At 43.5% G+C, this 24,455-nt stretch overlaps 1 protein-coding gene across 3 annotated transcripts; it reads left to right on the top strand.

The window, feature by feature from the left end:
- The first annotated feature begins 470 nt into the window (after positions 1–470).
- On the top strand, positions 471–22,666 carry SUCLA2 (succinate-CoA ligase ADP-forming subunit beta). 3 transcript variants are annotated; one of them, XM_028704011.2, is made up of 11 exons: positions 471–723; positions 5,456–5,633; positions 7,232–7,331; positions 7,836–7,998; positions 10,150–10,278; positions 12,858–12,996; positions 13,820–13,981; positions 14,074–14,216; positions 17,192–17,312; positions 18,778–18,866; positions 20,764–22,666. In XM_028704011.2, the coding sequence occupies exons 1-11, from the start codon at positions 631–633 to the stop codon at positions 20,836–20,838; spliced, it is 1,392 nt and encodes a 463-aa protein (XP_028559844.2). In that variant the 5' UTR covers positions 471–630; the 3' UTR covers positions 20,839–22,666. The 3 variants fall into 3 exon arrangements, with proteins under 3 accessions (XP_028559844.2, XP_028559833.2, XP_077775155.1); XM_028704000.2 differs by lacking the exon at positions 471–723 and adding an exon at positions 1,637–1,687; XM_077919029.1 differs by lacking the exon at positions 471–723 and adding an exon at positions 2,900–2,917.
- Positions 22,667–24,455: the final 1,789 nt, after the last annotated feature.

A 24,455-nucleotide genomic window follows, 5' to 3' on the forward strand; every position in this document is an offset into this window, starting at 1 on the left:
TTACAGCCAACAAGTGTGATCCCACACTTTCCAGTGCATTTCCCTGTCACTTTCCTTATTGCAAAAGGTCTCATAATCTTTTGGGGAAATGGGTTTTTTGTTTTGTAAGAGTTTCAAACAGCTTTAATTATGCAGCCTCGATTTGCCAGCATGCGAGTGAATCCCTCCTGAAAATAGCGACCCTCTGGAAGCGGTCTCAGCTTTGAGGCAGTCCTGCGGCGATGGGGAAAAAAGCAGCTGGAGATGTCAGAATAGTGCGGCTGGCGCCGGTGTTGCTGTGTGGACGCTGCGCAAGGACGGAGCAGGAGCCCTGCCGGATGAGGCCGGGGCCGGAGCCTCCCACCAGACGCCTGCGGGGAACTAGCGAGCAGACCGGGATCGGGAGCCTCGGCGGAGGGCGGAGCCTAGTGGCCCAGCGACAGCCCCGCCCCCGCCCTGCATTCGCCGCCTCCTCTTGGAAAGCCGCCCCGTGGCAGGGAGTTCCGCGGGCTGACTAGGACTCGACAGGCGGCGCCTGGCCACGGCCCAGCCCGGGGAGAGCAGCGGCCCGCCGGAGCCAGCGCGTCTGCGCCCCCCGCCGCCGCGCACGCGCACTGCCGCCGAGGCCAGTCCTGAGGGAGGAGGTGGATCATGGCCGCCTCCATGATGGGCGCCCGGGCGGCGGCGGCGGCGGCGAAGCAGCTGCTGGGCTGGGGCTGCGCGGAGCGGAGCGCCGCTGCCAAGGTGAGCGGGGCCGGGCCTCCCTTTGCTCGCCGCGCCCGCGGAGGGAGGACGCCGCGAGGGGACGGGCAGGCAGAGGCGGGGGCAGCGAGGGAAGGTCACCGGGCGCCTCAGCGACAGGCCTCCGGGGCGGAGCCAGCGGGAGCGCGCCGGGTGCGGGGCAGGGGGCGCCGGGTGCGGGTCCCTCCACGGCCCCCGGGGGGAGAACCCTCGGAAATGGCGAGGATCGGGACGGGCCTCGCCGGGAGAGGCGCCCGGCCCCGCGCAGGATCCGCGCCTCGCCTCCCCTCGGGGCCGGGGACAGGGAAAGGGGGCTCCGTCTTCGTGTCACCCCCCCGCCAAACTCAGAGAGGCTGCCAGCCAAGGCTGACATATTTGCAGAAGAAGAAAGCAGTTAACAGGGCATCGCGTACTTTGGATTTCCTTTGCTTTCTTAGTGATCATTCTTCACCTTTAGAGTTTGTATTTCTGAGGGTCTCACATAAAACAGATGCTGCTACTATTTCTGTTGGAAGCATTTTCTCAACACATCTCAGCCTCCCACCATCCTGCCTGTGTGATATTTATTTATTCAGAGCGTTTGCTCCCTGCTCCTCAGCCAAAAAGGCTCCTAGCATGGTTTACATACAGTCAAAGAACAAGACAGTTCCTATCTGTAGAACTTAACAATCTAAAAAAAGCAAAAAGACACAAGAGAAAAGGATCAGCGAGGGAAGAGCACCAGTTTCTAAAGAGCTGTTCCCATCATGACCAGCTGGCCCAGTCCAAGGGGCAGGAGGTGCCCGAGGGAGCTGGGCCTCTAGCAAAGTGGGTGACACGAGCCCTGCTTCTTCCTGTCTCTTCCACTAAGGCAGCTGGGTGCCATAGCTGCCCCTGGGTGACAGCTGAGAGGGGACCTGGTGGGGCTGGGCTGTCACAGCAGAGCGATGGCATGAACTCTGACTCTCAGCTCTCCCACTGCTGGAATGTAAGTCCCTGTGTGTCATGAGCTTGAGATGCTGTTCCTCCTGTTTGTAGCAACTTTGTGGAGGCATTTTTCTTTCTCCATTTTGGCTTTATTTAGGTTTAATAAATATAGACACGGTGTAATATGTTGTGTGTTGTTCATCTGAGGGTTGTATTTACCTATTTTATAGTTCTGTTAAAGAACAGATGATTGTTATTATGTCCTGATATGTAAAGGAGGTTGTACTTTTTTTTCTCCATGACTATACCTGTTGTGCAGGCTGCTGAGTAAGTGTTATGCAGATCTCAAGCAGTCAGTCCCTGAGTACAATTCTGGGAAATTGGTATTACAGATTGAAGTAAAATGTGTTAGCCTTGGTCACAAACATTGAAGTATAATTTATGTTCTTGATATCAGAGTTACTGTTTTCTATGTGGCTGTATCTTTTTATTAACTACTGTACCTTTGTGGCTTTTGGTGGTTCTTTTTCCCCTTAATGAATTTTTGGCAATATAAACAGACCCAATACAATGGGACCTATGTAGTAAGCATATCATAAATACAGATTACATAGCTGCTGCTAAAAGCTGTAAATGAAAGTGGCAACCAAAATGTTTTCTTTGCCTGTTTGATTTCTTTCTGTTGGATTCTGATACCAGTCAGTGCATGGGTAACCAGCATGGTGCTATATAGATGTTGCTGGACTCCAGTTCCCAACAGTCCTGTCTGTGGGCCATGCTGGCTGGACTGTGGTGCCCAGAGCTGATGGGAGTTGGAGTCCAACAGGCTCTGGATGGCACCATGTTAGCTATCCCCAGTTATATGGAGTGGAAGCTCTTCAGGTGAATTGTTTTCCCACTGAATATATGCCATTTCATTAATAGGAATGGGGCTTATTATGTCTGTTCCTGTTTAGAGCTCATGGCTCTTTTCACACTGATACTCTTTGTGCCAATTCTTAGTCCACTTTAGCAGTGCTGGCTCAACCATGAACTCAACAATGCTATTAGGCTTTAGTTGAAAACTTTATTCGCAATAGCCAATGGCCATAGCAACATAAAACAAGTAATATATACAATTAAAAAGACAACAATGGGTAAAAAGGGCAATCAAATGACCAAGATTATCATTCAGATAGTGGCCCTTAATCTTATTGCACCCTCAATAAACCTAGCAACCTTTGCTGTTGTCTGATCATTTAGATCTGATAAAAGAAAGAACAATGTAGTCGCAGATGGGCAGCCTGGGATGGTAAGTAAGAGTGGGGTAATGATCTCATTCCTCAGATCTTTATAAAGGGGCAGGACAGTGTTCAAAATTAGCCAGGTGCCAGGCATATTTTGCACCTGAAGATCAGCCACTTGTGTGTTTTTTTAAATAAATTTTTATTGGGTTTTCACATTTTATATAGACAACACAAACACACAAAGACAAAAACAAACATGTATAATTTCAAATCCTTACTTTCTTAACCACTTTCCCTGACTTCCCCTCACCTCCCCTTCATGCATCCCAATTCCAATAATTAGCTCAGCAAGTTCTTCTCTCTCATCCTTACAATATTATTATCATTTTTTAACTTGGTTCTTCTTGGTTAGCCAAATTTAACTTATACACAACTATTATAAACATTACATCCTTTTCTAAGGTCGACCCAGATTCCCTTCCACAAATTTCCCTTTTTTATATTAATTATTGGTCATGATAACTAAACACCAAAAAACATAAAAGTTCTTAAAGTTCTAGATCAGCCACTTGTGACCAAGAGAAGCTGCCTGGGCACCAGGATGGTGCCTGACATCTCCGCCATCTGGAGGTGCATGCCTGGGGATCATTGGATCTTGACAGTTTTCATACACTAATACCACATCCTGTAGAATTCTATCAGTTATATTTTATCTGCACAATCAAAATGAATTTCAGGAACCAAAATGCTTGAGCAGGAGCAGTGAACAGTGTTATACAGTAGTTGATTGATGTAGCTTGCCTTCACTTACCCCACTGCCCTGCTCACAGTTCTGAAGAATATACTTGCGTTATGAAACAGAGGCTGGAATAGGCCGATATATATGTGGACTGTCCCTGCATCAAGTGAATTTTCTTTCTTAAGTTTTCAAAGTTCTTATCCTAACTCAAGATTGTCATCTGAACTAGCCATATGTTTAATGGAGTTGTCTTGCCCCCAAATGGCAACTAGACACTACATTTTGCTTGAAGGAGCCATTTGGCACCTAGCTTATATATCTGACTTTCTATCTGACTGATTGTGACTGATTTAGACTCTAAAGCAGATAATCTGCCCCCAGGCACACAGTGACAGAAAAGAATGGCATTCTAAAACGTATTCATAGAATCATAGAATTGGATGGGACCCCAAGTGTCATCTAGTCCAGCCCCCTACAAGGCAGGAATCTAGCTAAGGCATCCATGACTGATGGCCATGCACCTTCTACAGTGGTGCCTCGCAAGACGAAAATAATCCGTTCCGCGAGTCTCTTCGTCTAGCGGTTTTTTTGTCTTGCGAAGCAACCCTATTAGCGGCTTAGCGGTTTAGCGGCTAAGCGGCTAAAAGGCTATTAGCGGCTTAGCGGCTTAGAAAAAGGGGGGGGGAGCGGAAAAAAATCGCAAGACTCGCAAGACGTTTTCGTCTTGCGAAGCAAGCGCATAGGGAAAATTGTCTTGCGAAGCAACTCAAAAACGGAAAATCCTTTCGTCTAGCGGGTTTTTCGTCTTGCGAGGCATTCGTCTTGCGGGGCACCACTGTACTTAAAAACCTCCAATGAAAGAGTCCACAACCTCCCATGGGAGTATGTTCCACTGTCAAACAGCTCTTACCGACAGAAAGTTTTTCCTGCTGTTTAGTTGGAATCTTTTCTTGTAACTTGAAGCCATTGGTTCAGGTTAGACCCTCCAGAGCAGGAGAAAACAAGCTTGCTCCATGTGACAGCCCTTGGGATATTTGAAGACAGCTATCATATCTTCTCTCAGTCTCCTCTCTTCCAGGCTAAGCATACCCAGCTCCTTCAACCATTCCTTATAAGGCTCGGTTTTCAGACCCTTGATCATCTTGGTTGCCCTCCTCTGCACACATTCCATCTTGTCAATATGCTTCTTAAATTGTAGTGTCCTGAATTGGTGGTCTGACCAAGGCGGAATAGAGCAGTACTATTACTTCCCTTGATCTTGTCACTAGACTTCTATTGAATGCAGCCTAGAATAGTATTAGATTTTTTTTTGCTGCTGCATTATACTGTTGACTCATGTTAAGCTTATTTCTGTTTTGTATATTCTAAAATATGATTTGCAATTGCTTTAAGATTGTTAATGTCTCCTCAACATAATAAGCAGTACTGTGGTACCTCGGGTTCAGAACTTAATTTGTTCTGGAGGTCCATTCTTAACCTGAAACTGTTCTTAACTTGAAGCACCACTTTAGCTGCCATTGTACCACCACCGTGCAATTTCTGTTCTCATCCTGAAGCAAAGTTATTAACCTGAGGTACTGTTTCTGGGTTAGCAGAGTCTGTAACCTGAAGCGTCTGTAACCTGAAGCGTCTGTAACCCGAGGTACCACTGTATTGCTTTGCCATTTTTCTCCCTGTTTGATATATGTCATTATTATTTACATACCCCCATCCCCTTCATCTCAACCAGAGGGTGAAGCTGCTGTTTATCCCTTGGCTGTGTCACTGTAAAAAGATCACGTTTTGGTTGTTTATATAGTAAAGTATGTAAACTGTAAATAAATGAAGCCTTGTTAAACTGAAAGTCGTGTTCCTATTTTCCTAGGTATTCAGTGGAAGACAAGGTTTGTTTCCTAGCTATGTGTTCCAAGTGCAGCAACGAAGGAGCTTGTCGCTGCATGAATACTTAAGTATGGAACTATTAAAAGAAGCTGGCATTTCTGTTCCATATGGATTGGTTGCAAAGACACCAGAGGAAGCTTACAACATTGCAAAAGAAATAGGTATAGAACTGAAGTCTATAGATGTAGTAAATGTTTTCTTTTTGTTGTTTTTCCTCCATGCACAAAGTTTTAGAGACTTAATAGGTAGTGGTAAAACTGCTTACATTTTTCAAATTCTTGCTTCTTTCTCAATTTCTGAGATCCTACAAAATCACTTTAGGAGAGAGAATACCATTCAGAGATTTGTCAACTGTGAAGTACTTAGATGTACTTTTTGACACTAGTTATGTTACTGACACTTTCCAAAACCCAATTGTATATACAGTGGTGCCTCGCAAGACGAAATTAATTCGTTCCGCAAGTTTTTTCTTCTTGCGAGTTTTTCGTCTTGCGATGCACGGTTTCCCATAGGAATGCATTGAAAATCAATTAATGCGTTCCTAGGGAAACCGACTTCAGACCAGGTCTGGGGACAGTCTGTCCCCCGACCTCTTCTGAAGGCTGGGGGGGGGGACAAGGGCTTTTCTTCCCACCCCCAGCATTTAAAAAAACCCCGGGACAGCGGAGGGCTTCTCCGCTGTCCGGGGCGATCTTAAAATGCTGGCAGGCGGCATTTTAAAATCGCCCCGGGACAGCGGAGGACTTCTCCGCTGTCCGGGGCAATTTAAAAGCCCCTGGGAAGGCAGGTAGGGGGGACAAAGACATTTGCCCCCCGCCCTCCTTCAGAAGAGGTCCAGGACCTCTTCTGAAGGCTGGCGGGGGCGAAAGTCTTTGCTCCCCCCCGCCTGCCTTCAAAAGCTGTCCGGCCAAGGCTTCGCGGACCTCTCCGCAAGCAGCGGCAGCGCTGCCGCTGCTTGCGGAGAGTTGCCGGCATGCCGAAGCCTGCGCGCGCTGAGATCAGCGCGCCCAGGCTTCGCGGACCTCTCCTGCCTTCAAAAGCCATCCGGGATAGCGGGAAGCGCTTCCCTGCTATCCCGGACTGCTTTTAAAATGCTGGCGGTGGGGAGCAAAGCCTTTCGGCCCCCGCCAGCCTTCCTGGACCTCTTCTGAAGGCCGGAGGGGGGGGGGAAGGCTTTGCTCCCCACCGCTAGCATTTAAAAGAGGTCCCCGGAGATTTCCCTATGGGCTTTCATCTTGCGAAGCAAGCCCATAGGGAAATTCATTTTGCGAAGCGCCTCCAAAACGGAAAACCCTTTCGTCTAGCGGGTTTTCCGTCTTGCGAGGCGTTCGTCTTGCGAGGTACCACTGTACTACTAGTCATGCTAATTTATAGCCTGTTCCTCTGCTGCATTGCAAGGCTCCCTGAATTAAAAAAAAAAAAAAAGCATTTTGTCCTCCTTGCTTTGGGGCTATCCCTTGTTCCGGTTCCCTCAGGTCAGGGCTTCCAGAGGCCTACTTGGGGATGCCACATCCTTCAAACACTGTAATATCCTCTACTTCTGACACCATGAGCCAGGGTGAGATTATTCTTGTACTTCAGTACAATAGTTTTGTTTAGGCCCAACATGCTATCTAAGGCCCCTGTCTTGGTTACTGCAAAGAAGCTTTTCATTCTCTTTTCTAAAACCTGGATCTGCCTAGGTTAAAAAAAACCCTCAAATAGTATTTGTACATTATTTAATTTGAAACAATTCTTGTCTACCCTCCTTCTATTCCAGGTACAAAGGACCTTGTTGTAAAGGCACAAGTTTTAGCTGGTGGTAGAGGGAAAGGAACCTTTGAAGGTGGCCTTAAAGGAGGAGTGAAAATAGTATTTTCGTAAGTTGAGCTTCTAATTAATTAACACAGAAAGCAAAAACATTAATAGCCCAGGGGCATTTACTATGCATAACTATTTACTAGAATTATTTCAGTATTTGTATTTTTAGAATGCTTGAAATATTACTTAAACTTCAGCAACTTCATTTTGGGACTTTGATCTCTTTTTGGTATAGTAGATTAGATAACATGGATCTTATGGTGATCTAGTATTTTGTGAATACTATTTTTATTTTAATATGGGACAGGTCACCCTACAACTCTGAAAAAGAGGCCTGTTTGCCTTTAGAGCAGCAATTTTAAGAAGAAATGTTTGTGGGGATAATAAATTCTTTAGGGAAGCAAACTCTTAACTGACAGAATAATACTTTAATAATTATTTTAATTGTGTAATATATTTTATTCTGTTTAATGTATCTTATTCTGTTTAATGTGTTTTGTTTTGTGATGGCTTTGGCTACACAAATAAATAATATTAATAAATAATATTTATTTATTTATTAGTCCAGAAGAAGCAAGAGAGATTTCCTCCAGAATGATTGGGAAAAAACTGTATACAAAGCAGACAGGAGAAAAGGGCAGAATATGCAATCAAGTGTTTATCTGTGAGCGCAGATATCCCAGGAGAGAGTACTATTTTGCAATAACCATGGAACGATCATTTCAGGTGAGTAGTCTATTTTGAGGAGAAATGCTTTTTACGCCAGTACATTTCCAAACACAATTCAAAGTGTTGGTGCTGACCTTTAAAGCCCTAAACGGCCCTGGTCCAGTAGACCTGAAGGAGCGTCTCCTCCCCCATCATTCTGCCTGGACACTGAGGTCCAGCGCCGAGGGCCTTCTGGTGGTTCCCTCCCTGCGAGAAGCCAAGTTACAGGGAACCAGGCAGAGGGCCTTCTCGGTGGTGGCGCCCGCCCTGTGGAACGCCCTCCCACCAGATGTCAAAGAGAACAACAACTACCAGACTTTTAGAAGACATCTGAAGGCAGCCCTATTTAGGGAAGCTTTTAATGTTTGATGCATTACAGTATTTTAATATTTTGTTGGAAGCCGCCCAGAGTGGGCAGGGTATAAATAATAAATAATTATTACTATTATTATTATTATTATTATTATTATTATTATTATTTTATTTTAGAGTTTAGTGTTTTTGGTAGTGATAAAGACTTTTAAGCTGTCTTCAGAAGGATAGTTAGTAGAGCAAAACATGGATTATACAGTCAAACCTCTGTTCCTGAACAGCTCTGTTTTGGAACGTTTAGGCTCCCGAATGCCAAAAACCCAGAAGTAAATACTCTGGTTTTCGAATGTTTTTCAGAAGCTGAATGTCTGACGCTGCTTCCAATTGAGTGCAGGAAGCTCTTGTAACCAATCTGAAGTCGTGCCTCAGTTGTCAAACATTTAGGAAGCCGAAGGGGCTTCCGGTACGGTTTACGTTCGACAACCGAGGTTTAACTGTAGTACCCTAGTTCTCAATCTGGGCAAAATCTTTTGTTTTTCTAGTTTGTATTAAAGAAACAACATTCTGCCATCAAACATTGCCAGTGTTATTTACTATAGTATGAAGCAATTAGGTGCCTCATAGGACATATGAATTGTAAGGTGCTCGGTGACAGAAGTGTTTATTAATGTAAGGTTTTGATTAGATATCTGAGCATCTGAGTTTTTTAGAGGTTTTCCTTTTCTGCAGTAGCCTTTAGTAAATCCCCAAATAGCTTCTTACCTGTATAAGTTTCTTACCTGTATATGAGTCCTTTCAAGAGAAATACCATGCATGTGTCTGTGACAAGTTCTACAGCAGCTTTTTGGAGTCCTCTTGAGGACAGCAGCTGAAAGGGGCCTTTCCTAGAAAATACTGGGTGCATTTTAAACCATCTTTTGTTTTGTGCTTAACAAGAGTGTAAATAAGAGCACAGCTTTAGGGACATGAATAAGATTTTAAAATACTTAGACTTGAACACAATTTTTCATTTTATAGCCTACCCTGGCAGAAATGGAGCCAGGCTGGATTATGAGTGGTAGCAAATTTGGGGGGCTAACTGGCTGTGGTAGTGGAGAGGAGGAGAGGGTTCTTCTTTGGCTTGGATTAAAATCATTTTCGCATAAAATGAAAACTATAGAATCTGTTTCAAATTATTAACTTACACACTGCATGTTGGTACTAAACCTCCAATGTCTTTGGTTGTCTTCCAAGAATGAATTGATAAAAACATAAAACGCTTTAGGAGTTTCCCAAAGTGCTGATCACGACTAATTTCTTCTAAAAATATACTGATTCCTACTGGGGGTAGTGGTGCCCACTTTTTTTAGTAGCTTGTTTCGCTGGCCAGTCGTTTCGGGGGGGAAATATTAGATTTGAGTTCTACTCTGCCTTTCTCTGAAAGTTCACAAGCACATAAATAAGAATTTCTTGTGCAAATGATATAACCACCTTTCCCAACCACATCCATTGGAATATTTTCAGACAGCTGGTTTTTAGAAAGTAGTTAAGATATGATAGCAAGAAAGACTCGAGTCTCCAGGACTGAATTAGGGGTCTGTAAATTTCCAGCTGCCACACCTATAGTTTTTTTTATTGACTAATTGATAACCTTTAATTTTCAGTCAACCGGCACTCAAATAGCTGGTTGGCAACCAGGCTATCGTAAATGAGTTATTCTGTGTTTCTAGGTTTTTCTAGGCGTATAATTGAACACTCAGTTTCTATGTAGTATCTAATTGTATAGTTTTCATATTCAACCCACAAGTGTGTTACCAAATTACTTTAATATTTTGGGGATTGTAAAAAGACCTTGATGAAAAGTGTTTCTCTTTTTAGGGTCCTGTACTCATTGGCAGTTCTCAGGGTGGTGTCAATATTGAAGATGTCGCTGCAGAGAATCCTGATGCCATAGCTAAGGAACCAGTTGACATTGTAGAAGGCATTCAAAAGGAGCAGGCCATCAGGGTACTGAAATATGCATTGTTTGTTCCGCGACAGCTACTCTATAACCTGTACACATATGGTCTGTTTAACTAAAAGATATAACACTGGATCTTCAGATTCTTTAATGGTTTGGATTTAGAGTTGTGCAGAGAAATACCCCGTGGCGTGAATGCTGCTGCGAGTAGATATAGGTGAGGAGGATATTTTTGCTCCTTCCTCCTCTACTCCCCCCGCCCCCACTTGCTTCAGCAGCCTCCTGTGCCCCCAAACATTTGCTCCATAGAGTTTTCACCAGGCAAAAACATTCCTCTTCAACCAGCCCCTGGTTTTTATGATCTAGGACCTTTTAGAGGGGGTGAGATTTTTTAATGTGATTTTGTTCTTCTTATCTGGTTTTAATTTAAGTTGCTTTGGTTGCCTGTGGAAAAAGCAACTAATAAAACTAATAAAATAATAAAAAACAATCTAGTCCAACTCCTTGCAATGCAGGAATCTCAACTGAAGCATTGATGATATGCTAAATCTTCTCTGTATTGTTCCAATTTTAGCATATATGCTGCTGGAGCAAGCACAACTACAGCATCCATGACAGTTGGCCATCCAACCTCTGCTTAAAAGCTTCCTGTGAAAGAGAATCCACCAGTTTCCAAGGGAGTCCATTCCACTCTCAAACATCTTTTACTGTCAAAAAGTTCTTCCTGATGTTTAGTTGGAATCTCCTTTTGTAACAGAAATCCATTTGTTCAGGTCCAACTCTGGAGCGGGAGGAAGCAAGATCTTCTATCTGACAGCCCTTTAGATAAATGAGGATGGCTGTCATATCCCCTCTCAGTCTCCTCTTTCCCAGGATAAACATCCCCAACTCCCTGAACCATTCCTTATAAGGCTTGATTTCCAGGCCCTTGATCATCTTGGTTGCCCTCTTCTGCACATGGTCCAACTTGTCAATATCCTTAAATTGTGGCATCCAGAACTGGAGACAGGACTCCAGGTGGAGTCTAAGCAAGGCCAAATAGAGCAGGACTATTACTTCCCTTGAAAAAGCAACACAACAGCACCCATATAGTACAGTAAAAAAGGTAAAGGTACCCCTGCCCGTATGGGCCAGTCTTGCCAGACTCTAGGGTTGTGTGCTCATCTCACTCTATAGGCCGGGAGCCAGCGCTGTCCGCAGACACTTCCGGGTCACGTGGCCAGCGTGACAAGCTGCACCTGGCGAGCCAGAGCCGCACACGGAAACGCCGTTTACCTTCCCGCTAGTAAGCGGTCCCTATTTATCTACTTGCACCCGGGGGTGCTTTTGAACTGCTAGGTTGGCAGGCGCTGGGACCGAGCAACGGGAGCGCACCCTGCCGCGGGGATTCGAACCGCCGACCATGCGATCGGCAAGTCCTAGGCACTGAGGTTTAACCCACAGCGCCACCCGCGTCCCTATATAGTACAGTACAGTACAGTAATTGTATTATGTTAATTATATTCCCTGCCTTTTCTCCTGACAGAGACTCAGTGTTAGTGTTAATTCTATCAATGTTTATTTTATGTTTTACTTTTTTAAATGGTTGTGTTTCCTATGTTTTAGTGGTTCTTATTTTTATCTGTAAGCCAGCTTGAGTCCCTGTCAGGGAAAAAGGTTGGGCATAAATAGATACTGTATTTTTCGCCCTATAGGATGCACTTTTTCCCCTCCAAAAATGAAGGGGAAATCTGTGTGCGTCCTATGGGGCGAATGCAGGCTTTTGCTGAAGCGTGGAGAAGCTATCAGGAAGCCTGGGGAGCCTGCGGGAGTTCCCGCAGGGCTCCCTAGGCTGCGGATAGCAGCCTGCTTGCCCGGAGTGCGGGGCGCGCCGAAGCAGAGCGCCCCGCGCTTCGGGCAGATATCCGTGACTGGGGGGGGGATTAATTCCCCCCTTTATTTCCCCCCCAAAAAACTAGGTGTGTCCTATGGGCCGGTGCATCCTATAGGGTGAAAAATACGGTATATAATACAACAACAACAGATTAACCTTCACTAGTAGTGGGCCTAATTCCACCCATGGATGATTCCATCTTGCCCACAGAACCTCTCGGTCTTGGCTTTGCTCCGTCCACCGTGTTGACTTCAGGGAGGAGCTTTTTTTCCTTGTGGCTAGCAGGGAAATACAGCTAATTGTAGGCATGGAAACCCAATCTTGGTGGGGGGGCAGGAGGGTTCTTTATAACTCTTTGCTCCCTACTGTGGTTCAGATCACCACAATCCCTGCAGTCTGTCTTCCTGTTTGGTTCAATAGGAACATTTATTCCAATACCAATAGCAGACTTAGAGTCTGAGGGATGCTTGTGTCTGGATCTTTGTAACTGGGGGGAAAGTTAAAGCCCCCCCCCCCCAATTCCTTGATGCCATAGTCTAGATCTGAATCTTCCACCTCCCCAAAAGAGTTAGTAAGAGTTAGAACAGAGGATGGTTGTGTGTAGGTGTGTAGCAGAGTGGCTCACTTGGGGAGGGGGATGGTTTCCCATCTCGGGCTTATATGTAAGGTAGCTTGAAATGTGCTCATTCTTTCTGAGTTTTCTTGTTTTTGATTGATAAAGGTTCCTTCTGTGTTTTTGTTTTCCAATTCCAGCTCGCCAAGAAAATGGGGTTTCCTGCTAATTTGGTAAACGAAGCAGCTGATAATATGATTAAGATTTACAACCTCTTCATTAAATTTGATGCTACTATGGTAGAAATTAACCCCATGGTTGAAGATTCTACAGGGATTGGTAAAGTTTCTTTCTTTTGGAATTGTTTCACTTTGAAAACTTAATTGTGGAATTTATTAACTTAATTACAAAATAGGATATCTGAGTTTTTGCTCATGTTTTATTAAGAGGATTTAAAAACCTCAAACTAGATTTACCTGTTTAAGATGTGCTTTGGCATTGTCCAAATGCAATATTATGCCTTAAATGGCTCTACAAACTGCAGTGAGAAGACATTTTTAGGACTGTCTGTTACATGTACTGTGACAAGAGTCAGAAATTTGGTCAGTGTATCCCTTAAATGTGCTCAATCTGATTCCTTTCTCTCTCTTTTTTTTTGGGGGGGGGGTTGGCTCTTCCGAGTTAAATCAGTTTGCCTTTCCCATTTGTACCCTTTGTGTAGGAGCCTCTTCTATGCACACCATTTTCTCTTGAGTTTCTCATATGTATTTTCTTGGCTTTGGGAAGAAATATCGTAACTTTGATGGTCTATACATGTAGCAGGATGAGGTGAAAGAGTGTAGTGCATCACTTCAGGTTCCAGATGGGGGAATGTCACTCCTGAATTTGACTACTGTAAAAAGTTCCCTGCATGTACAAAACCAGCACAGCAGGCAGGAAACTTATTATTACACATCAGAGAGCATGCAAGGCTTGTTTTCTGCTTTCAGGGAATTTGCATGTTATGGGACATTTGGAAATACAATATCTTCTTCATGTTAAACTGGCTCAGGACTCTGCTACCTTAATCTGCACTGTTTTTAGACTAGCCCACATAGATAACTTGGGAAGTTACTGTTCTTAGCATTAAGGGGCCTAAACACATCTTGTTTGTTTTTCCAAGTGATGTGTATGGACGCAAAGATAAATTTTGATAGCAATTCGGCTTATCGTCAGCAGAAAATATTCGACCTGCAGGACTGGACCCAGGAAGACCAGCGAGACAGAGATGCAGCCAAAGCAGACCTCAATTATATAGGATTAGATGGAAGCATCGGATGTCTTGGTATGTTGGGCATGGTGAATGCTGAATATAGGAACTAAAGATGCAGCAGTGCCTGCAATAGTTAATGTTTTCTTTTTCTGCTCCTCTTTCAGTGAACGGAGCTGGTCTTGCAATGGCCACTATGGATATAATTAAACTTCATGGAGGCACCCCAGCAAATTTTCTTGATGTTGGCGGTGGTGCCACAGTGCAACAAGTAACAGAGGCCTTTAAACTGATTACATCAGATAAAAAGGTAAGAGCACAGTTGCTATTTAGAGTTCTCTGATTAACCTGATGTTTAATTAATCAAGTATTGCTGCTAGTCAGAAATGCAGCTTACTGTTTCTCCTATGAGCAGGCATCTTCTTTCAAGGAACAGCCTGACCTCTAAGCACAGTCCTGTGCTAGTTCCCTTGATGAAAGCTATAGTGTAAGTTAAAACTGCACTGTAACTTGAGCTTTAAAAACCTTTAGTATTTTTTTCTGGTTTCATTAATTTGGACTTTAGGTGGAAATAAGACTTAGCTGAAACCGTGTGTGTGTGTGTGTGTGTGTGTGTGTGTGTGTGTGTATCTTCCACGGGAAGGAAGCTATCTTTTACAGGGATTAAATCACCATCTAACTCACGCCTCCCCTCTTGTCTGTTCCCCATTCCCATCTAAATTCATATCTCATTCAAATTCCTACTCTTAGGGATTTGAGCCACACTGCCTGATCTCACTGGCTGTAGTAGCAGGTGGTAGAAGGATATAGGAACATCTCCCTTAGCTAGAGGGTAAATTAACTCGAACTACCAAATAGATACGCAGCTAAAAAGGCAGCAAGGGTGTGTGCCAATGATTGTCACATGTGCAGCTGCTGCCTGTTGGACAGAAGTGATGGACAGAAGTGATGGATGTGTGCTTGGTGCAACGAGCTCCTGCCCCTTAGGGAATGAGCTAGAGGAAAAAGCAGTAAGAGGAGGCATGATAGAGGTGCTTGGAATTTGCCATAGTCTGGAGAAAGTTGATAGAGAAAAGTTTTACTCCCTCTTTCATAATACTTGACTGAGGGACATTCAGTGAAACTGAATGCTGGAAGATTCAGGACAGATAAAAGAAAGTGCTTTGCACAGTGCATAGTTAAACTATGAAATTTGCTCCCACAAGAGATAGTGGTGGGCAGAAATTTCAGTGGCTTTAAAAAGAGGATTAGACAAATTTATGGCTGTCAGTGGCAGTAGGCTGACAAACAGGAGAATGCCATCATGTCCAAATGCCACGCAGTTGCCTGAAAACAGGCAATTGAATTGCACCCTCTCTTTTTAAAACCCTTTAAAACATCTTTGGGACAAGAAACTGTAATGAGAGCCCTCCCTCCCCTTCCATCTACTAGCAAAGATCTACCATCTGAAAATCTATGAATACCACTTTGTTGAGGAGATAATACCCACAAAGGAGGAGTGGCAGATGAAATTAGTGGAATATGCAGAATTAGCAAGCTTAACCAGCAAAATTAGACAGCAAGAAGAGAAAATTTTAAAAGAGGAATTGAAGCCATTTGTAGACTACCTTAAAAACCATTGTAAAAATGTTAGAACTTTAATCATTCAGCAGTTAAAGTTTATAATGAGAAGAATTTGAATGTTTAAATGGTTAGAAAAAATAGAACATACAGCAGAAATTGGAAATTTAGGGAGCCATGGATGGGAAGTTGATGGAATAGAATTATGGATTGATGTAATGTATCTATTCTCCTCCCTTTTTCCCTTCCTTTTTATTCTTCAGTGCTGTATTTTGTACTCTTATAAATTCATAAATATTTTTTTAAAAAACAACTTTCTGTTGCTGGAAAAACAGAAAGTAAATGAATTGTTAAACTATCTAAACCAAAGCGAAAACTTGATTTATGGTGGACAAGAGAGATTATAGAAATTCCGTTATTTTATTTATTTATTTATTTATTTTGCTTCCTGCCACCTAAAGAATCCGAGAAATTGAAAGTGGAGTAATTATCACTAGCCATGAGAAAAAGAATTTGTTTTGAGATAACAGTTGCAGCTGCAGAACATCAATACTTTGGTTTTTAATGAAGTTATGTTGAGTTGAATTGAGTGGCTAATAATAACCAAAACATTAAAAGTTTCCAACATGGTAAAAGTACTTTTGGATCAACCAGTGACTGTTGGTATTGTTCAGCAGTTGATAGCTGGACAATTAAAAACGATTAGATCAATATTTGATGAAGATAAAGAAAATGAGCCAGATGATGATGCAAAAAAAAAAGGAGCCAGAGGAATATGAGGTAGAAAATGGAAAGGGAGAATACATAGAGGCCCCAGATCAAATTGATGAAAAGTTGGGAGGACTGGATCAAGAAATAATCAATGGAAGGAAGCAGATGGTCACATGGAAATGGAAATGACCTCCATACAAGGATTTAGGGAAGAAGTAGAATGCCAGATTAGCTCTGCCAACTGTTGCCTGATGCCGTAAATCAGAAGTGGGCACGAGACTTGATGGCAATTAACTTTTATTGCTTAACACCCAGAGAGTCAGCGCGCGCGTGCACACACACACACACACACACACACACTTCAAAGGAGCTAGGTTTCCACCCCCACCCACCCCCGTTCTTGAGCTGTGAAAGGGGGAGGGCCCAGAACAGAGCTCTCTTGCAGAGCAGGAGATGCAGCCCCTGCTCTTTCCCTATCAGAGTCTGGGCCCACATCAGAGTCCCCATCACCCCCAATCTCTGACTCCAATGCTTCCCTGCTGGTTCCCTTTGTCAATGGCTCCTCCCTTTCCCACCAGTCTGAATCTCTGCATAGCTGCCTTGGTTTAAGGCGGGTCAAAGTAGGTAAAAACCCTGACTGTCCCGTTGGGCTGGGTCTCTCATGATGGCTCCCTCCTAAAAACTGCTGCCTCTGTGTATTTTTCTAAGGCAAGATATATTTCCAAAACCCAGTGTTATGAACTGCATTAGTTTCAAACAACTTAGTCTCTTGTATGTTTGGACATGTGGTGATGTCTGCCAAGCATAGTTGCCTAAAACTATAAATTCAAAGGTATTAAGAAACACATATTACCAATTATATGCTCTTTTGCAGCCACATAATTGCATAATGTCTACAAATTAGCAAACGATTCAACGATCTTCCTTTTGCAAAACAGGCATTATTTTTTTATCAGAAGACGGAATGAATCTGTGCTCCATTATGTTTACAGTTCTATGTACTTTTTTACGCAGGTGCAAGCTATTCTGGTGAATATTTTTGGAGGCATTATGCGATGTGATGTGATCTCACAGGGAATAATTATGGCAGTAAAAGATTTGGAGATTAAAATACCTATTGTTGTACGGTTACAAGGTGAGCATTTTACAATAAAAGAATCATAGGATTGTAGAGTTGGAAGGGATCCCAAAGGTCATCTAGTCCAACCTCCTGCAATGCAGGAATCTCAGTCTCTGCTCTGCCGCTCAGCCAGTCGCAAACCATGTGACTGCAAATCTCAACTTGGTTGCTAGGTGGCACCCCTGAGTCACAAAAAGCCACTGGTGATGGGTTAATTTCGAATGCTGCTTCTGCATGCTTTGCAGTACAGAATATAGAAAAGCAGAGCCTGTAACACAATGAATAATCTTCTACAGCTTCTCTTAAATCTGTAGCTTTTATGATTGTACAGAGTCCCTTTTACTGTTGAAGTTAGACATTCATTGACATACCACAAGCTTATATTTTCCTCCTATATATGAAGATATATCTGTCAGTGATGCTAAAAATATAGACTTAAGCACTGGGGTTCATTAATGGAATCATAGAATTGTGGAGTTGGAAAAGACACTAATCCAACCCCCTGAAATGCAGGAATCTCAACTGAAGCATCCATGACAGATGCTTAAAAACGTCCAAGGAAGGAGAGTTTATTATTACCAACCAGGTTATATTTACCTTCCTGTATTAAAAGCTCCAGTTTGTCTTGCTTGTTTCCCATACTCTGTGCATTTGTATAGATACAACTGAAACCATGTGTCGTTCCCTCCAGCTGCTTCTTTCTTGTAGCTTCTTGCCCTTTAGCAGGTTTCTGAAATGCCACCTTATTTTTTGTGCATAAATGCAGCTATTATTCAAAATACCAGGTGTTCTTCTGTCATTTGTAATGTTGTCTCCCTCCCCCTTGAAGATCTAGTTTAAAACTCTCCTGGTCAGGAGAGTTGCTGAATCCAAATTATCTTAGTGACTGGTTTCCAGATGTCACCAATGTTTAGTAAGGTTTGAATTGGTAGCAGGGGGTGAAGGGGACTGGCAGGGGTGTGGCAGAAATTGATGGATTCCTGAGTACTCTGGAGAATTTTCCAATGGATCCTTCCAAAGCTCCTTTGTAATGGAGAGTTGAGACAGGCAGTGCCTGATCCCTCCTGAGCATCCTTTCCAGCACTGCAGTGCCTGATTAACTCCTTGGCATTCTAGAGAGCTATGTGCTATGAAGAAGCTGGACAAAAACTGGAACATAAGTGGCACAAATCTCACTCTGAAGTTAGCGGAGCAGAGGTTGGTGCACATACAATTGCCTACCATGCCGCAGTAAGGGCACCCAAAACTGACAAAGCTTTTGCCTCTTGGTCAACTGGACTCCCACTCTAGCCTTAAAATATATTGCCATATGATTTTGAAAAAGATTGGTTGTGAGGAAAGAGAAGTATGGTAGCTACTTCAGTCAAGGCCACACTGTCTGTTGTGCCAATTACTATGTCCTGTCTTCAGAGTCAAGTGTTTGGATAACATTGACAGAAATAACCTGTGAATCCTGAAATATAAAATCTTAACTATGTAGGTACACGAGTTGATGATGCTAAAGCTTTAATAACAGCCAGCGGTCTGAAAATACTTGCCTGCGATGACTTGGATGAAGCTGCTAAAATGGTGAGCTAAAATTTATTTGTATAAATTCTTGCTGTAACGTATATTTGATAGGCATTGTTAACTTACCTAAACATGATGAAATGGCACTCTTAAGCTTTCAGTGTTATAGGATTCTTCACATACTGTAGTATACCGCAAAATGTACGAAGGCACAGTCAGGTGGCTGTAAGAATCTAGTCCTGTTAAGGCTTTCCATATGATCACACAATTTTAAATCGGGCCGTCTGGCTTCACCACATCCCTGCTCTATGCCTGCTGCTCACCATGTTGGAGGGCAAACATCTGCAGCAGGGAGCCTTCTGTGCTTGCGGAGGCTCCCTGTGCAAGCTGAACCACTGAGTAAACCAGGGGTCTAAATTGTGCAGGGAGCCCCCACTGGCATAGAAAATTCCCCGCGGCAGGTCATAGAATCATATAATTGAAAGAGACCACGAAGGTCATGTAGTCCAACCCCTGCAATGCAGGAATCTTTTTTGCCCAACATGAGGCTCAAACCCACAACCCTGAGATTAGTGGTGTTTGACTTTCCAACCCATGGAGGGCAGCTTCTGTCTACATCTGTTCATAATCAATATACTTATAACTAGACTCCTACCTTATTCAGGATAAGAGACCATGCATATAGCTGTACATGTTTTGAAAGAATGCGCATATAATTATGTAAACTGATGAATGCGTAGTAACTTAATGATACTCTGTGAAGCAAGTGCTTGAGGCACAACCCTTTTTGCCCTGAACAGTGTCTGAGGAGGAGTTTGTTAGGTGGTTCTGAGGGAAAGTTGGAGATCACAGGTAGAGTGAATAGACAGCTTAGAGAGTGAAGTGGATGAGAGAATTACAGCCTTCCATCCTACCTGCTAGTGGTAAAGCCTTGACACACCCCTGGTTGGTCACCTTGGCAGGTAATGGAGCACTTGATGCCACAGCCCCATGGATCTCCTTCTTTGCACACCTTGATGGCGCAGATGCTGGACTCGTTCAGGCCATATCCCCGGGCCAGTGCAGATAGTCACGCTGCCTCTCAAGCAGTCCAGCACAGCCAGTGTCTCTTGCACTGTGGGAACACATTCTGCTTTTTAGCTTTCCCACCTTGAGGAAGAAGCTGTCTTGTGTTGGGGGCCATGCACTCAGACTGAACCTCTGCTTCCTTTCAGACCACCTTCCCCTCGCTCTCAGATCACCTTCATTTGCTCTTTATGCTCCCATGTCCTGTGCACACCCAGCCAAGGAGGACAAACGGACAATAGTTTAATTTTTTATTGACAAAAGCACGCACTTACAGCAGCTCCCAAGCTGCCCAGAATCCACACGCATGCTTCTGGCGACGATGTGGCTGGCATTACTTTCCCAGGTTCAGGCCTGGCAGAGCAGTTCCAAAGGGACCACATTTGGCCCCTGGGCCTAAGGTTCTTTATCCTTGTACAGTGGTACCTCGGGTTACATAGGCTTCAGGTTACAGACTCCGCTAACCCATAAATATTACCTCGGGTTAAGAACTTTGCTTCAGGATGAGAACAGAAATCGTGCTCCAGTGGTGCGGCAGCAGCAGGAGGCCCCATTAGCTAAAGTGGTGCTTCAGGTTAAGAACAGTTTCAGGTTAAGAATGGACCTCCGGAACGAATTAAGTACGTAACCAGAGGTACCACTGTATTAAGCAGTCAGATGACTTCATCTTTCAGTGCATTAGATTAGACTGATATGACTTCCTTTATGAGGTTTTGTTACACTCTGTAAGCTATTTCTTCCATGTGACTTAGCTGTAACATTTTGCAGTTATTCATACTGTTAGTCACCCAAATTACTTTTTATTGTTGTCATTTCACCTGTACTTGTTGAATTGATTTTAGTATCTTATGGAAACAAAAGATCTCAAGGTGATTTTTGTTTTGTCTTTTAGGTTGTGAAACTCTCTGAAATAGTCACCTTAGCAAAGCAAGCTCAAGTGGATGTTAAGTTTCAGTTACCAATTTGATCAGACATGTAATGGTTCATGTTCCCCAAACCCTTGTTGTGTTCAGCTTTCTAAAATACTGTTCTATTATTATTTCTTCTGTTATGTATGTGAAGATTTTACTTGCTTGATAGGCAAGCTTGTATCACCTTCCTGTTAATATTCAAAGTGTTTGCTGTAATAAAAAAAAAGTTAAATACTTAGTTGCAGTCTCTCCTTCAGTTACAGCTACAGGAACAGATGCTCTTCATATGGGGAAATACAACCTTGAGGCTGAAAATGTGTGTTCCAAACAAAAAAATAAAAAGTCCATAGCTTGTGTTGATCTCATTGAAAAACTTAACAGTTAGGCTTAGTACCATATTGTTGGCACTTGTTTCAGGAGACAATGGAGTGCACCTCCAGGGGTGAAGTCAAACTGCTGCATTAGCCCTTCATTGCCCAGAAGTACAGTGGTGCCTCGCAAGACGAACGCCTCGCAAAATGAAAAACTCGCAAGACGAAAGAGTTTTCCGTTTTTGAGTCGTTCCGCAAGACGAATTTCCCTGTGGGCTTGCTTCGCAAGAAGAAAGCCCATAGGGAAATCTCCGGGGACCTCTTTTAAATGCTGGCGGTGGGGAGCAAAGCCTTTCGCCCCTCTCCGGCCTTCAGAAGAGGTCCAGGAAGGCCGGCGGGGGCCGAAAGGCTTTGCTCCCCACCGCCAGCATTTCAAAAGTGGTCCGGGATAGCAGGGAAGCGCGCTGCGCAAGCTCCGGGGACAGGAGGGCTTTGCTGCCGCCCCGGGACAGCGGAGATGTCTCCGCTGTCCCAGGGGCTTTTAAAATGCTGGCGGTCGGCAGCAAAGCCCTCCTGTCCCCGGAGCTTGCGGGGCGGGAGGTGGGGAGAAAGGCTTTTCTTCCTACCGCCAGCCTTCAGAACAGCCTTCTGAAGGCTGGCGGTGGGAAGAAAAGCCCTTGCCCCCCCCCCAGCCTTCAGAAGAGGTCGGGGGACAGACTGTCCCCGGACCTGGTCTGAAGGCGGTTTCCATAGGAACGCATTGATTGATTTTCAATGCATTCCTATGGGAAACCATGCTTCGCAAGACGAAAAACTCACAAGAAGAAAAAACTTGCGGAACGAATTAATTTCGTCTTGCGAGGCACCACTGTATCTGCTGGGCAACTTTAAGAGAAACAATTCATGTAGCACAGAATACTATGGTAATACAGATGAATGTGATGAGGTATTCTGTATATGCAGTATATCAAATATATTTATATTCTGCAGTACAGTGAATGAACTAGAGCATACTGCTCACTATTTATGAACAGTGCATTTTGACAGCCTGTGCTTTCTAAAGCAAAAACTCTTTGAACGTTGTAATTTAATCACTATGAAAGTACTGTCTTCATGATTTTCTGGTACTTAATTTAAAATATCATGTAGATTTGTATACGAACTAATAAATGCTTGTTTCTTTTAGTACTGGGCAGACATAGTATTCTTTAGAGTAGCAAATAAAAATTATTCAAAGAGCTGAGCATTGTTCTCCTTCACATATTTATATTTAAATGAAATCATTGTTTAATATTACTGTGAAATGCGTTACTAAAATCAGTGGGGATCTGAATGTTACAATCTTAGCACTTACATAGTGCCTTAGAGTGTACAAAACGTTCAGCATGTGTTATCTCTAATAGTTGTGCCACAAAAACTTATCTACAGCAAAGTGGGAATGAATGTTATGTTAATAGATACACTTCCTTTTTATAGAAAACTTCTTTTGGAATATACATTTAACAAGCTGCGTACAACTGGGAAGCAGGGCCAGATTTGTAACTAGGATAAATAAAGAATTGGAAACTCTTCACGTCTTTGTGGCAAATGTGTTTTCATGAGTATTTGTGCAGCAAACATGTAAAGTACAGATGACACACATATGTGCTGACAAACACATCTTTAAACGCAACATACATAAACATGGTTGTAGTCATATGTGACACTTGTTATTACTTGACAATTTTCCTCATTGGGTTTTAATAGCTACATGCTCAGTGTTCCCATTTAGTTTAACAATACTTGCATCTCACACCAGGTCATTGACAAGAGTTTAATCTTAAATCTATGGACTCTGCCCCACTAGTTGGTTTCATGACAAATTGTTCTAGGGCAGTGTCATTTTTAAGGCATTTTACCTCTTTGGCATGGCTGGAACAGGCATCTACCTAGTACAACACTTCCTCTTACCTGGGCAATTTGGTTGGAGGGATGATAGTATTAGTCCACAGTACTAAATTACTCTTGGTGCTATGTATCACACCACTGTGTTTCTGCTCCTTTTGGGATTTCTAGCTTGTGGGTTTAATGCCCTTTGACATACAGAGTGACACCACCTTCTTAAATTCTCTTATACAGTTGTACCTTGGTTTTCAAACAGCTCAGTTCTCGAACGTTTTAGCTCCCAAACACCGCTCCCGAGTGTTATGGTGTGCGAACCATTTTTGGAAGCTGAACATCTGACAGGGCTTCTGCAGCTTCCGATTGGCTGCAGGAGCTTCCTGCAACCAATCTGAAGCCACACTTTGGTTGGTTTTCGAACATTTTGGAAGTCGAACAGACTTCTGGACTGGATTCCCTTCGACTTCCAAGGTATGAATGTACTGAGAAATAACTCCAGAGGAACAATTCCAAAGAAACAATTCCCCCAACAGACCTTCGCCCCCATACAGCACCAGATCCAGCCATAGGGAGCCTCAGCAGCATTTGGTCTGTCATCCTCTCCAACTACGTCACCCTGCTCCAATGCTTGCGCTACCAACCCTTTGTGTGAGTCCCCGTAGGAGCACTCCTGCCCTTGAAGGTGGTCCAGCTAGGGCTGGATTGCCCAGATGAGGAGCCCTAATTGCCACAGGTAACAGCCATGGAGACATCCAGCCCCGCCTGGTTGGGGCAGGTCCAAATGGTGCAGAGCGATGATGGACCAAATACGGGGGCTCCCTATGGCTGGATCGGGTGCTGTATGTGGGTGAAGGTCTGGTGGGGGGATTGTTTATTTCTTAGTGTAAGGTTTTTATTGCTGTTTAAGAAGGTTTACTATTTGAGGGGAGTGGGGTTTGTTGCTGTTTGAGGTTTTCCTACTTTGTTCAAATAAAGACCTCTTTTCCCTCATATTGTCTATGAAAGATCCTTTAAGAACCTGCAGTGTTAACTGGCAAAACAAGAAGAGAGTCCTTGGAGACCAAAGAGACCAAAGAAAGAAATGACAACCCCCTTGGCCTATGAAAGAATATGGCTGATATAGTAACTAAGGACATTTGAATACTTGGATTATTTCCCTTAAAATAATAGGCTTCATGTTTTGTAACCTTGCCTTTGTTCATCCATAAAGTACAGAAGCTGGACACCACCCTCACTTTCTGCTGAGGTGTGGCCCTGGCTTGGAAAGGAAGCTTAGCATGCATTTATCTACTGGCCTGCAATTTCCCCTTCAATATTCCAAATAATCAAAATTCTACCATTTATTAATGTCTAGGGTTTAGGAGGTCCCCCCCCCCCGCACATCTGTAACAATAGTTCCATTTGCTACCTTCACATACCTGTGCTTTATTTTAGGTCTATAATTGTATATGGACTATGTATAATGTCACCAGGTCGGTGTA

The sequence above is a fragment of the Podarcis muralis genome, chromosome 1 (genome assembly GCF_964188315.1).
Source record: "Podarcis muralis chromosome 1, rPodMur119.hap1.1, whole genome shotgun sequence".
NCBI classification, from domain to species: Eukaryota; Metazoa; Chordata; class Lepidosauria; order Squamata; family Lacertidae; genus Podarcis; species Podarcis muralis.